Here is a 16,150-nt window from a genome sequence, read left to right as displayed (position 1 = left end):
AAGCGATAGAAGATACTCATTTTAAAAATTCACCCGCTTTTTTTATTCTTTTCACCCCCTTAAGTGGCTTTTCCAGGAAAGTGTGTTCATTTTTAAAGGAAATTCGATGTACCAATTTTAAAGTCTGTAATTCATTTTTTGAGATATGTGTATCCTGACATAAATAATTCAACTCCTTCCTCACTTCTTTTCACACCCCTCCCCTTTAAGCGGATTTTCTGAAAACGAATATTTGTGTTCTTTTATTTTTAAGGGCGATTCCAAATATCAATTTTCATGTCTGTAACATGTTAGGTTTTCGTGATTTATTGTAGATAATTTCACTGCTGTAGAATCCTAGAGCTGACGATGCCATGGTTACGGCAGTTCATTACTTTATCCGATTCCTAGAGCAGGGGTAGTGTGGAGCCAATATCTCCGTGATGGTTGGTTTTAGGGCCCGTAGGGCTTACCGAGTTTGTTATTTGCGTCAAGAGGATTAAATTGAGCTTTGTCTCGTCCTTATACGACAAATTCGATATTTTGCCTATATTAGCCTATTATTTTTATATCTCCCCCCCCCCCCCTGTGCCCCCAACTCGAATTGTTTTGAAAATAAAATACAGCCCATGTTAGTCACTTGCAATGTAGCTTTCTATAGGTGAAGTAATTTTTAAAATCGGTTCAGTAGTTTTTGAGTCTATTCGTTACAAACAAACAAATTTTTCCTCTTTATAATATTAGTATAGATGTACTGGGACCAGGGCCCTGACCTACCTTGAATTAAGTTATTTTGGCTGATGATGCTCACAAAGCATGAGCGAAACATGTCCTATTTTTAACATGTTAATGGCTTTATCCTAAATATAAAGGATTACTAAGTATTGGAAAGGTGGTTTTTATTATTGTAACAATTTCTAGATCTATGAATGCCGCGGCCAGATCCTTTTCAAATTCCCAATTCTTTTTCATTAATTGCCTTATGCTGACAATTGGGTTCATTGTAGATCTTCCACTTATAATGCCATACAGTTCCTCTTGCAACTCTCTTTTTACCTTTCTTCTCATTCTCCTCACTAACATCCTTTCCAGTATTTTTGCCACTTGTGATAAGAGTATGATTCCCCTATAGTTATCACACACCTTTTTGTCGGCCTTTACTCAGTTTTCTGGCACATGTTTCTGCTTCCATATGCACTTTAGCAGTCTGTACAGCCATTGTAGCCCAACAGGACCAGCAGCCTTTATCATTTTCATACTAATTTCATGCATCCCTGGTGCCTTCCCCATTTAATTTTACGGAATGCTAATTCAACCTGTAACATTGTTATATCATCTTCTACTGTTGAATCATCACACTGTATTACTACTGCCTCTCTCCTCTGCACAATTTCTCAAAATACTCCTCCCATCTTCTCTTTATTTCTTCCTCTTTCAACAGCTTTGTATAAACTCTTTCATTCCATTACTTCACATAATTCCATACAACATTCTTTTACTGCCACCTCCATCTGTTTCCATCTTTTGTGTAAATTATTTTCTCTCTTTTATTCTCTTACCAATTTCTTACATTTACTTTTATTATCAAGATACTTCCTTTTGCTTTCTTTTTTATCTCTATTCCATTCTTGCCATGCTCTCTTTTTTTCCTTTCACTGCTTCTCTCACCTTCTCATTCCACCATGGCATAGCGAGTAGAAGGAAGAAGTGTAATCACTCCCCTAGTTCATCGGTTCCTCCGCTAGGCCGCTCTCCCAGCAGTATTTGAGCTTGAGCTTACAAGTCAGCATATGAATAAAAGACAATTATTGCATGCAAAATATTATGCTTTTGCTTACCATTCCAGAAGTCAGTTGTCAGATAGTTTAGATAGCTTCCGAGTAGACTTTGTGGTCTTAGAAGATTTCAATTCCTTGTCAGCCTGTATTGGGGTAACACAAAAATACTAGTGAAATTCTGCTGAAGTGAGATTATGAAAATTAATCCTGTCTTTGTATATTCTCTTGTTGGATTCTTCATCACTGTACTCACTTGATAACAAAAGCTCTTGTCGTAACATGTTTATACCACTAACACAAATTCTACGCTGAGAAACTAGTGTACATACTTGTTAATTAATAGCTGAAAAGGGAATCATCTCTTTGCAAGATTTCTGAAAAATTTTCACTTCATTTCTTTGCACTTTGCATTTCTGTACCAATGGAGGAACATAACAGGCTTGAAAAGTGAAAAGATTCCTAACTTTTCACTTTGCAAGCTAAATCTGAAAAGTGATGTGGAACAAAATCTGAACTGAAAAGTGCAAAGTGAAAAGTTGCAAAGTTCGTTGGTGGAACAGGCCCCTGCCTAGCCACAAGGGATGCAGATACTGGAATTTCACATAGTCAACACAACATCTTCAGCCATATTGCTTGGCTTTCCTAACCGGATCTAGTATCTCATGTATTAACTAGTTCCTTAGTGGGTCTCGCGAGGTTGAGTTAAGCACCATTCCAGCTCAGAATAAAAATTCCTGAACTGGTCAGAAATCAAACCCTATTGCAGATAGGGTAGCCATGCTAATCCTACACTACGAGGTTGGCTACGCTCCTTGTAGCAAATCTGAAAAAATTCCAAAATGTTCAAAAACTTTTAATTTCTTATGCTAGGAAAAAATCAATGCTGCCAGTAAGAATTGAATCCCATTCACTCAATTAAGATGATGTTGAAGAACCCCTTGGTTAACCAGCTTGCATTTTCTGTGAATAAACGTTCGTAACCGCCTATGCACAAGTTCAAAACATTCACATCTGTGTGTTCAATAATATCTGTGTTTGTACACCCTTTTGAGCAATATTTACTCTCTGGATACACAGACTGCATGTACTCGTATACTCAAAATACAGTTTACACCCTGAGCTTAGTCAAAACCAGTTCACTTACCTACAGTTTGACATGTTGTAATGAGTCGGCTGTTCGAGATTACTCCAAACTCCTCAACTTTGGAAGCCAAGAACACACATGTTGGTGCCAGCAGCAAAGGATCTATGCACTTGAGGGAATTACGAGCATAGAACCTTTTGAAAAATACTGTAGCAGTTGCAATAACTTGCTGCCTTAACTTCAGCTGTTCACCAAGGATCTGAATCACTAGAATTAAATACCAAACAATCACAAATTTAAAAGAATCCTTTCTTTAATGAACAACGAACTGCCTATTTACTTACAAGAACTTTAAGATGTAATACACTGAATTCACCCACAATATTTGTACGAATAAGAAAGGAAAGAACCATTTATTTACTTAGTTTACAACCTAACAGTTACACACAAGCATGTATACAAATAAGTATTGAAATATCTCCTTAGACACCCAAGTTTTTATTTTTCTCTTAACTGGTTCATTTTATCAGCCGGCCCCGTGGTGTAGAGGCAGCGTGCTTGCCTCTTACCCGGAGGCCCCGGGTTTGATTCCCGGCCAGGTCAGGGATTTTTACCTGGACCTGAGGGCTGGTTCAAGGTCCACTCAGCCTACGTGATTAGAATTGAGGAGCTATCTGATGGTGAGATGGCGGCCTCGGTCTAGAAATCCAAGAATAACGGTCGAGGGGATTCGTCGTGCTGACCACACGACACCTCGCAATCTGCAGGCCTTCGGGCTGAGCAGCGGTCACTTGGTAGGCCATGGCCCTTCAAGGGCTGTAGTGCCAAGGGGTTTGGTTTGGTTCATTTTATCAAATCTGAAGATATTCATTGATAGGGACGCCAAGAAAAGCTATTGGTTCTATGGGTTACCAGTAATAGCCTGGTACCATATAGTACTGCAAGTTACATCGAGAGCTAATTTTGCAAAGTTTGGTAATATATTTAAGTTACATGTGACCTACTGTAGTTTTCTATCTGGATGAAAAAAGATAACCCAAAAATGTATTTAAAAAAGAAAATATATTTGTCAACTATTATTACAACTGTTTACAAAACTGGGCTACATTTAGTTTATTATTACAAGAAAACAAGTGGAATTATTTCTACACATACAGACCTATTCTGTATATTACTCACGCAACTTTTAATGATACGGTACCTGGTGTTACGGGGATGAGGAGTGAGAAGGGAGCTCTCCTGGTTCTGGTAATACTGCCAACTGAATGGAAATGAAATCTGAACTGAATCGATAATATGATCAATCGATATGAATTTTCTACACGTTTATCATCTTAAGCCAACAACTGTGTCACACACACACAAATAACATTTCTCGATGCAAATCATGTTCCTAGCATGAATTTGGCTTTGCTGTGTAAAAAAACAACAGTACTAGTACGTAAAGTGTATGCCAGATGTCTCACAGCTATGCATAAGCGATTCATAGTTTGTGTTTCACAGGCTGCCAACACAAATCTCGAAGATAACCGAGGTCTACCAATTCAGCAATAGGGAGCCCAGGTATCAGTAAAAGTTGCACGAGGAATAGCTAACAATTGACCTACAGTATTGTTCTGTTCATAGGACTTTACTCCAGTGTCAAAGAAGTACTCAAAAAATCCATGTCGTCAGCATAGGCCAGACTGCTTACTACATTTCCACCTAACTGAATCCCTGCCTGCCACTTTATACCCTTCAGCAGATGATCCATGTAAACTACGAACAGCAAAGGAGGAAGATTACAGCCTTGTCTAACCCCTGTAAGTACCCAGAGTGAGGAGTAGTCTTGGGAAACGGTGGGATTCAATCTGGAGATCATCCTGGGTCCATATTGAGAGGACTCAAGGTACTTTTAGGCTTTTCACTTGGCAAGAAATCCACTTCAAGGGGAATATTGCATTATCACGTTTGTGGCTGAAAACTATTTTGGTAAAATTGTGCAACTGCTATCCTGTAAGGTTATCTACGAAATCCCCTTCATTCTCCCCTGCAGAGTCCTCATCAGAATGAACAGCCACATTCAGGGGTTCAGTGTGTATGTCCCTAAGGTCTTTGCCATCCTCTTCATGTGTATGTAATGCTTCCTCCAATGTGAGGCCACTGAAGAAGGAAGCTAATTACTAAGTTACATACATACATTATCATTATAGACTGTTATGCCTTTCAGCATTCAGTCTGCAAGCCTCTGTGAATTTACTAAACGTTGCCACAATCCTCTATTTGCAACTAGTGCTGTGGCCTCATTTAGTTCTATACCTCTTATCTTTAAATCGTTAGAAACTGAATCTAACCATCGTTGTCTTGGTCTCCCTCTACTTCTTTTACCCTCCATAACAGAGTCCAATATTCTCCTAAGTAACCTATCCTTTTCCATTCACTTCACATGACCCCACCACCGAAGCCGGTTAGATGTGTACAGCTCCATCCGTCGAATTCAATCCTAACTTAGCCTTTAACCCATCATTCCGAGTACCCTCCTGCCATTGTTCCCACCTGTTTGTACCAGCAATCATTCTCGCTACTTTCATGTCTTACTTCTAACTTATGAATAAAATATCCTCAGTCCACCCAGCTTTCGCTCAGACAAAGCAAAGTTGGTCTGAAAACAGACCGATGTAAAAATAGTTTTGTCCAGGAGCTGACTTCCTTCTTACAGAATACCGTTGATCGCAACTGCGAGCTCACTGCATTAGCTTCACGACACCTTCATTCAATCCTGGGAGAACAAACAACCTAAATACTTGAAATTATCTACCTGTTCCAGCTTTGTATCACCAATTTAACATTCAATTCTATTGAATTTCTTACCTACTGACATCAATTTAGTCTTCGAAAGGCTAATTTTCATACCATACTCATTGCACCTATTTTCAAGTTCCAAGATATTAGACTGCAGGCTTTCGACACAATCTGCCATTAAGACCAAGTCGTCAGCATAGACTAGACTGTTTACTATATTTCCACTTAACTGAATCCCTGCCTGCCACTTTATACCTTTCAGTAGATGATCCATGTAAACTACGAACAGCAAAGGTGAAAGATTACAGCCTTGTCTAACCCCTGTATGTACCCTGAACCAAGAACTCATTCTGCCATCAATTCTCACTGAAGCCCAATTGTCAACATAAATGATCCATAGTCCCCTAGTATGGCAAACATCTTTTCCCTCGGTACCCTGTCATATGCTTTCTCTAGATCTATGAAACAAACATAACTGTGTGTTCCTCACGTAGCATTTTTCAATTACCTGGCGCATACTGAAAACTGCTCCTGACATCCCCTCTGTGGTCTGAAACCACACAGGTTTTCATCCAACTTCTTCTCAACCACTGATCACACCCTCCCTTCCAAGATGCCAGTGAATACTTTGCCTGGTATACTAATCAAGGAGATACCTCGATAGTTGCTGCAATCCTTCCTGTTCCCTTACTGAGAGATAGGTGCAATTACTGCTTTTGTCCAATCTGAAGGTACCTTACCAAAACTCCATGCTGATCTTACTACTCTAAGAAGCCATTTTATCCCTGTATTCCCATTATACTTCACCATTTCAGGTCTAATTTCTTCTATTCCTGCTGCTTTATGACAATGGAGTTTATTTACTATCCTTTCCACTTCCTCAAGCATAATTTCACCAACATCATTTTCCTCCTCCCTCTGAGCTTGGCTGTTTGCAGCACCACCAGGAAGATTTCCTTTTACGTTGAGAAGATGTTCAAAATATTCCCTCCACCTCTCCAGTGATTCCCCGGGATCTATTATGAGTTCACCTGAATTACCCAAAACATTGTTCATTTCCTTTTTCCCCTCCCTTCCTAAGATTCTTTATTACTGTCCAGAAAGGTTTCCCTGCTGCTTAACCTAGCCTTTCCAGGTTATTCCCAAAATCTTCCGATGACTTCCTTTTGGATTCAACATCTCTTTGTTTCGCCCTCTTTCTTTCATCAACATTCAATTCCCTGTCTGCAACGGCCCTTGTTTGGAGCTATTTCTGGTAAGCCTTCTTTTTACGTTTACATGCTGCTCTCACTTCATCATTCCACCAAGATTTTTACTATCTTTATACACAGTTGTTCCTAGGCATTCCCTTGCTGTTTCTACTACAGCATCCCTGTATGCCACCCATTCTCTTTCTATATCCTGAACCTGCTTACTCTCTACTGTTTGAAACTTCTCACTAATCATATCCATGCACTTCTGTCTAATTTCCTCGTCCTGGAGATTTTCTACCCTTATTCATTTGCAGACAGATTTTACTTTCTCTATCCTAGGCCTAGAGATACTTAGTTCACTACAGATCAGACAGTAGTCTATATCATCGAAAAATCCCCGGAAAACTCTTACATTCCTAACAGACTTCCTGAATTTGAAGTCGGTTAAGATATAATCTATTATGTATTTGGTACCCCTAGCCTCCAATGTGTAGCAGTGAATAGTCTTATGCTTGAAGAATGTATTCATAACTGCTAAACCCATACTAGCACACAAGTCCAGCAAACGCTTTCCATTCCCATTAGCTTCCATATCTTCCCCACATTTACCAATCATCCTTTTGTATCCTTTAGTTCTATTTCCAACTCTCGCATTGAAATCGCCCATTAGCACTATCCTTGTCGTTGACCCTGACTACAATGTCACTCAATGCTTTATAAAACTTGTCAACTTCATCCCCATCTGCACCCTCACATGGTGAATACACCGAGAAAATTCTTGCCTGAATTCCTCCAACTGCCTAATCTACCCACATCATTTGCTCATTTATGTGCCTAACAGAAACTATGTTGCATGCAATGGTATTCCTGATAAACAGCCCTACCCGTACTCTGCCCTTCCCTTTCTAACACCCGTCAAGTACTCAAGTACACTTTATAATCTCCTATCTCTGCCTCGTTATCTCCCCTTACCCGAATATCACTTACTCCTAGCACATCCAGATGCATCCTCTTTGCTGATTCAGCCAGTTCTATCTTTCTTCCGTAAGCCCCATTAATATTGATAGCTCCCCATCGAATTCCATTTTGTTTGCCAAGTTGTTTCTAAGAAGTCCATCGCCTGTCAAATGAGAGTGGGACTCCGTTACTCCCATAGGTCCGAGGCTTGGTTAAAATGTTCTGAGCTCACTAAATTCATGAAGCAGGATGCTACCCTACTTACACATAGTCCAAGTGAGGATCTCTCCTCTAACAGGTTAGGGACCAGCGGTGGATTGTATAGTCCTAGCCATCTGAGCACAAAGAGAGCCATGATTCAGAATATGTCCGAGATGCCCACTCCCATTCCATAGCAACTGGTATCCCGACTCTCAGGACCACTTACTAGGTCACTCAGCATTTGCCCATGGTGCACGAACTAGGATGTGACTACAGTAACCCTCACTATGAACTAAGTTAATATGCTAACATTTCTGAACACATGTAGCTCTTGAAATTTGTAATAAAAATCTATCTGTACAAATCATACGCATACATTTATGAAACCTGACCTTTGTAATAATTCACTTTGTAGTATAAAAATAAAGGAAGAGAATGAAATGCTACTTTAAAAGATGTGTAGTACCATACAGTATAGGTACGTTTCTTCCCTTCCCAGATCAAGCTAATATATTCATTGGTATTTCTGACATTCCTTTCATCTATTACAAACACATTTCATGTGTTGAAGTGTGTGCACACTCTGTTGTACAGCAAACAATGCTACTTACCTCGGATGAGCAGTCATTGTCATTTCAGAACACTGTTTATTAAACACGGCACATAACACAGACATATGCTAACTGTACTGAATGATCCTTAAAAGGTCCGTCTTTTATTCAACGTGCAATGTTACCATAATTATGGCGCACTTTTTGATAATTATGATACCATATGGTACTGCAAGTCCTTCCTGGGTTAATCCTAAAGAAAAAAAAAGTGGGAAAAGAGAACATCTTAGGGCACTACCACCAGTGTGCTGACTACCCTTTGGCCAGGAACATGAGGTCTTGTTTCAGGATGAAACTGTAGGCTTAAAAGGTATCCACCACCACCACTATTCTTTTGTAACTTGTTCCCACATCAAACACTGATATGGAAGTCACTGTAGTTACTGTCATTTACAGAAACTGGTCTTCTAGGAACTACATCCCTGATTTGGAGTTTAGGATCATTAATCACTTGAATATTATTAGAAAAGCATCCCACCCAACTGCAGTATATTTCAACTCTATTGCCTCCAGGTGACTGGATTCTTATGAGTGTACAATCTATTACACCTAAAACACCAGCAAAATGCCATGTTCCATAGAAGTCATCAATAATATGTTGACGTTCTTCTACTGTAGGGAATGTTGTGTACCTTCTCATGGACACTATCGCTGCAGAACCTCTGTTAACAATTCTAATAACTGTACCTTTACTACATTACCTCCAAATATTACATGAAAACAGACAGTAGCATAAAATCTTAAAGTTATCAGTATCTGCAGCATGGGAGAAAAACAAAAATTTGTTAGCAGGATATTCTAATTTCACTCGATTTTTATCAACTTCCTTACCAACAACAGTTTCCGATAACCTGTATCTTAGTAGAAATTCTGCATCAATCATTTTCAAAATCTTTGTCACAAAATCCTTCCTCTATCAGAAATGTTGTTCTACAGATCTGTATATCCAACCCTTATCCTGTTTCTCTATAGGGCCGGGTGTGAAGTGAGATGAATCTTTGTAGTGATTTTTAACACCAGATGCCCTTCCTGATCTCAACCTCAGAGGAATTAATGAGATGAAATGAATGACTTCATATATTATAGGAGAAAGGGTGAGGGTGAAACTCTGTGCCAGCACATAGCCATCCTGTTGAACAGCATCAAGGAGTCTGCTCAAGGCTTAACGTCTCCATCCAATGGATTAATCACCATCAACAGCGTCATATGCCTTCACTATAGTATGAAATAAGTTTCATATTTAGAGCCCGTATTGACAATGAATTCTTATATTAAGTGAAACTTTGAAAGGAGTCACCTTTTCAGTGCAAATTTGTATACAGATTTGTTGAACACCATTTCCGATAGAGGAAGGTTGAAATCTCTTGAAAGTACATATTTGAGTTTTTAATGAACCTGGGGAAACTGACACTGGTGGCTGTCAATCTGTTGACATTCTTCTACTGTAGAAAATGTTGTACTGAAAAGGTGGACTTCTTTCAAAATTTTGCTGACAATGAATAAATAAAAAGGGTGAGCTTCAAGATCTCGAAAAAAAAGGAGAGGAGAATCTTAAGGAAAATTTTAGGACCACAGAAAAATGCTAATCGCGAGTGGAGGAATGGAAAAAATGATGATCTCCACAAAAACACCGAAAAAATCACTGTCACCATACGAAAGCGAAGGCTAAAATTCTATGGACATCTAGAAAGAATGGATGACAAACGGCTAACTAAGAAAATATTCAAGCACATCACTGGACTGAAAGCTTCGATGAAATGGGTAGAAGAGGTAAAAAGAGATGCAATAGAAAATGGACTTACAATGGATATGATTCACAACAGAAAAGAATTTAGAAGCCACGTGGACAGCATCAAAACATTCCAGGAGAAAACACCAAAATGTAGACCCAAATTGGTTATATCTGAGAAAGAAAGGAAGATTAGAAGTGAAAGGATGAAGAGGTTCTGGAAGAAGAAGAAGAAGAAGAAGGAGAAGAAGAAGAAGAAGAAGAAGAAGAAGAAGAAGAAGAAGAAGAAGAAGAAGAAGAAGAGAAAGCCTTAGGTTCAATGCGGTCCATAGGCAGCCAAATTCGGAAACAAGAAGAAGTAAGTATATGCCCTCGCTCCATATAAACACTGTGGAGAGGTTTAAAATTGAATCCAGACTTTTGGCATGCAATCTAGAGATTAGTAGGCTAATTGTATATCACCACCTCTCCTACCCTGCCAGCTAACATTCTGATGGTAAAATTTGTTTTCTCATCCAATGGAATTCGAACCTGCCGAACCTGCTAACCACGGTGTCAGACCATATAACTCTATGATCACAGCAATCAGGTGGGCTGTTGTTCAACAGATCTAAATATAGCAAATTTGTATCCAAAGAGCAATTCACAGCAGCAATTTTGGATCAGATAGCAAATATTAGATTTTTAACACAGGTGCGTGTTAAATATGTTGTTGTTTGGGTGATCAGTTTACAGACTGGTTTGATGCAGCCCTCCATGTCACCCTATCCTGTGCTTAACTTTTCGTATCTACATAACTACTACATCCTACATCTGCTTGTATCTGCTTATCATATTCATCCCTTGGTCTACCTCTATCGTTTTTGTTGCTACACTTCCCTCAAAACCTAAGTAAACAAATTGTTAAGGTGGTAGCCCTCTAGTTAACACACTCCAGCATATAACACATAACTTTGTGAGTATATATATGTTACCCTAAAATGCTTTTAGAAGAGAATGTGTTCATTATGAATGCCAGGGAAAGACCTGCCTGTCTCAAAAATTGCGTTTTCTTTCATGGCCTAATGAAATATTTCACGCATCACTGTTCATTAGTTGACCAGCTACTAGCACTGCCATTGGCCAACATGACGTCGTTCCCAGAATTCTAAACTCACAGCTTCTGTTACCAACCTACACAGAATTATAATGCAAGTAAAGACTCTGTTAGTGGCTGCATCCTATCTTTACACATCCAGGCCAATCTGTCATGAGAACAGTGGCCACTTTGGGGCCACACTCCCTTCAAGAGGCTTTTTTCTATGGCTGCGGCACAAACTGCCCGCACGACAAGAAAAATGAAATGCACACTAATTTTATAACCTACCCCGCAAGAGTTTGCTAACAGCTGGTAACATTTTGTAGCACCTAAAGATGCCCCTATTGGCACTCCTGTAAACTAACCAGAAAAGAGCATTAACCTCCACAGAGTCCCCATCTGCAATGTGTGGAGTGTGATAACTAGAGTTGTAACTCATCAAAGTATGAAGGTTTTCATGGCGAAATTCATATGATAAAAGTCTTCCGGGCTATTCTGACAGGTTCTTCTCTCATTCCTACCAAACATTTCAACTACTGCTGCAGTAGCCATCTTCTGTGGCATCGTCGAAGTACTCTCTGGTGTGTCCCGCTGTCGACTGTGATGGTTACTGGGGAGGCGGCTGTATTTATAGCCGAGAATGCGGCTTCGAATTGGGGCGTGCCATGCTGTCTGTCATCTGATTGGATATCTGAGTGCCCGACCTCAGATTGGATCGCGCCGACCAGTGGGCCCTCTGATTGGCTGACTGTGATGTCACTGATCTTAGTTGGCTTCGGCCATTAGTTGTATAAAGGGGAGTACCAGCCCTTGCTGAGCTTCAGTCCTTCCTCCTTTCTGTTAAAGTTATCTGGATATTTGTGTATTTCAATTGCTTCCTTGTAGAGGCAAGCATGGAAGTGGGATGTTATTGCCAGTACATCAGTATCATAACGGATCTCAGGTTTTCCGTCAAGTAGCGGAGCATTTAAAGATAAAAACTTCATTGTTCCGTATTGAAATTATTGATGTTAAAAATTAAATAATTGGAAAGGAGGTTCAACCTATTCAATACTTAAAAGAAGGAAATGCAGTAATCACATTCCTATTTAAATGGGACCGGTTTCGACCTTAGTCCAGGTCGTAATCTATAATTTTCATTTCCGTATTGACAATTGCACAATTAAAAATAGGAGAGGATTTCCACCAATCAATACTTATTTATTGTATATATTAAATTACAGGACCGGTTTCGACCTCATATTCAAGGTCATCTTCAGCTGAACCATACATACATATTTATATAATGAAGCTTTGATTAAGATTGTGGTGTTGAAGGAATGCCATATGATGATGATGTACATTTAGTTACATACAAATGGGGCACGTCTTAGCGTGCACTGGCGTATATGTCATTCTGTACAATGTTGCAACTGTATGTCTAAAATGTTGAAGGTCTTAAAACTAGTGTATAAAACACGTCTTTTCCTAAACTAACTTATATATATATGTACAAGATAAAAACAATATATAAAAACACTTCATGCATATGAACATTCGTTCTTGCTTGGTGGTCAATACATCGACTAACTTCCGTATTTAAGTCTTATTCACAGTTGTGCACTTCAGCTGCTATTCTTAGAGTTTGTAAAATTGCATGGATAAAAGTTTTGTCTTCCTGTGCGTATGTGAGATAAAACACTTTCAATTTAAAATAGGTGCCAAATGTATGGATGAAATTCAAGTAAAATATGTTCAGCTCTGCTGTGTGTGTTGCCCTTTTATTAGAACCAATTCATGTTGTCTTTTTGGCGTCCGTAAATTTGGATGACATTGGTTTCAAAGTAGTGGCTCCTTTCCCATTTGTAGCTGTGCAATGATGTTATGTTTATCTGTGGAAGATAAGATTGAGTTATAAGTGATATTGTGTGGAGGAATGTCTAAGGGTTATGTGTGTGAATTGGAATATGTACTTACTGTTGTTGGTGTAGCTGAGTTGTGTTTGACGTGCGAGCTTGTAATGTACTACTTCGTGTTCTTCTTGGGCTTATACTAGCTGCTGTGAGGGGAAGGGAAGGAGGGGTAGGGAGAGTTGTTGTTGTGGGGGTAGGGATGGAGCTGGGTGTGTTGTTTGGTGTTTTTCTGTTGCTTGTTGCGTTCTGTTTATCGATTAACTTAAGGTAAGGGTTTTTTAGGGCGGGGATAACTGTATTGAAGATGATGTTAGTTTTTTCTGTGATTTCATTTATGTTGTAATTTGGATTGGTATACTGATCTAAAGTGATGTAAAATTCTTCTGTTATGTTGAGCAGGGGGCCTTTGGGGTTTATGTTTAGGATTTGCATATCGTTATCGATGTTTGTGAAACTGTGTTTATAGTCTGCGACATGTTGTCCTATTGAGGAAAAATGATTGTGTTTCACTGCGTTTATGTGTTCGTTATATCGGGTTAGGAAGTTTCTACCGGTACGTCCGATATAGCTGGTCTCGCAGTTATTACATTTGATGCGGTATACCCCTGAGTGGTTGTATTTGTTGTTGCTGTTGATTGTCCTGACATTGTGTATGATGTTGGTACTATTGTGTGTAGTTCTGAATGCTATTCTTAGGTTATGTTTTTTAAAAATATTAGTTATGGGGTATATGTGTACATTATTGAAAGTGAATAGTGCATAGTCTTTCTTGGGTTCGTTTGCTTTTGTTAGTTTGGTTTTGGGTTGGGATTTTATTTTATGAATGATTTTGTTAACCATGTCTTTCTTGAATCCATTGTTTTTAGCTATGTCATGAATTAATTGTAATTCTTTGTTTAGATCTTCTTTTGTTAACGGTATATTGAATGCTCTGTGTATCATGCTATAGTAGGCTGCTCTTTTGTGTATGTTGGGGTGAACGGAATCCATTTTAATTGTATTTGAGGTATGCGTGGGTTTTCTGTATATTCTGTAAGAAAGGTGGTCATCATGTCTAGTTGTCGTTATGTCCAGGTAGTTCAGTTTGTGATTGTTTTCGGATTCCATGGTAAATTTTATATGGGAATCTATTGTATTGAGTTTATCTAATATATCAGTTTCATTTGTGGACCTATTGTCGAGGATAATAAAGATATCATCAACAAATCTACACCAAAAAAATATATGGTCTATTTTGTTGATGAATGTGTGCTCTAAATAGTCTATGTAAATTTCGGCAATTATACCAGAAGCGGGAGATCCCATTGGTAAACCCTGTTGTTGATAGATAGTATCATGGAATTTAAAGTAGTTGTTACTAATGGCAAAATTAAGTAATTTAATGAACTCTTCTATTTCCAAAGTGCTTAGATTGCTATGATTTTTTAGGTTAGATTCAATAATTTCTATTGTTCGTTTTGTGGGAATGTTTGGGTACATGTTTATTATGTCAAATGATGCGAGTTTGTGATATGGTTCAATCTTTAATCCTTTTGTCCTATTACAAAATTCTATTGAGTTCCGTACTGTTTTATTAGCTAAGAATACGTAGTGCTTTTTGAGAAATCGTTGAATAAATTGCGAAAGTTTATAGGTTGGGCTTGCTCTGTAGTTAATAATAGGTCTCATTGGAATATGGTCTTTGTGTATTTTGGGATAAGCTTTAGCAGTAGGTATTTGAGGATTCATTGCTATAAGTTTAGAGGATTCTACTTCTGTTAAAAGAAAGTGTGTATTTTTTAATAAGGTTTTGAGGTTCCTTTGTATGTTATTGGTCGGGTCTTTACGTTTGATGAGGAAAGTATTATCTTGAAAACATTCTTTGGTTTTCAATATGTATTGGTCTTTGTCGATAATAACTGTGGTATTGCCCTTATCGGCTTTCGTTATTAGTAGATTATTCTGTTTTATCTTGTCTTTGAGTTTGTTTATGTGTACTTTATTGGTTGATTTATTATTTTGGGAATTACTGTGAATTTTGTCAATATATTGTGGGAGCCTTTTTTTAATATCATATCTGACTTCGTCTCGTAGCTCATGTGGGATTTTCTGTATGGCGTTTTCTATTTCGGTGATAGTAGTTGTAATGTTCTGGAAAGTTGATGTGTTACCCCAATTGTGCTTGGGTCCCTTGCTCAAGATAACAGTTTCCATTTCGTTAAAAGACGTATTTGTGAGATTTTTTACGGGTGGGTGGAATTTGTGTTCAGTGATTTCATTGGGAAAGGTAGGAGAGTTCGTGTTCGGAGTTTCGGTTTTTGGGTTTGGTTTGGATGGTTGTTTAAGTGCTTCTAACTTCTTATTTAGTGTATTCTGTTTTTTGGTGGCTAAGTTCCTGATTTTTTCTGTCGTGATCTGCTGAAAATTATCCCAATAGCTATGTGGTAACTCGTTAGATGCCTTTAAATGTATTCGGTATAGTTCGTTGTTAAGATGTTGTTTTTTACGGTATAAAAACTTTATTTCTTCTTTCAGCCAGATTTTGTTTGTTCTTTTTTGCGTATTATGAGTTTGTTTGGTGTGCCTGTGTTTATTGTTATATTTTCTCAGGAATTTAGGTGTTAGGTCATTTTTTAGACATTCCTTCAGAAAAACAATGCTCTTAATCGCATTCGTTAGTTTGATCTTTAAGTTTCGAAATCTATATGCGCTCCATTTTGCCTGGTTGGCTACGATATCGTAATCTATAATTTTCATTTCCGTATTGACAATTGCACAATTAAAAATAGGAGAGGATTTCCACCAATCAATACTTATTTATTGTATATATTAAATTACAGGACCGGTTTCGACCTCATATTCAAGGTCATCTTCAGCTGAACCATACA

The 16,150-nt window shown here is 38.4% G+C and overlaps 1 protein-coding gene across 1 annotated transcript in view; it reads right to left on the bottom strand.

Annotated features, from left to right (window-relative positions):
• CycC (cyclin C) overlaps positions 1-16,150 on the bottom strand; it is a 50,952-nt gene that overhangs the window by 12,199 nt on the left and 22,603 nt on the right. The window contains exon 3 of the mRNA XM_067136458.2: positions 2,902-3,108. Coding sequence (XP_066992559.1) covers positions 2,902-3,108 — 207 coding nt within the window. The remainder of the gene's footprint in view (positions 1-2,901; positions 3,109-16,150) is intronic.

This window comes from Anabrus simplex, chromosome 1 (genome assembly GCF_040414725.1).
Source record: "Anabrus simplex isolate iqAnaSimp1 chromosome 1, ASM4041472v1, whole genome shotgun sequence".
Taxonomy (NCBI): Eukaryota; Metazoa; Arthropoda; class Insecta; order Orthoptera; family Tettigoniidae; genus Anabrus; species Anabrus simplex.
This window is presented reverse-complemented; position numbering and strand designations above follow the sequence as displayed.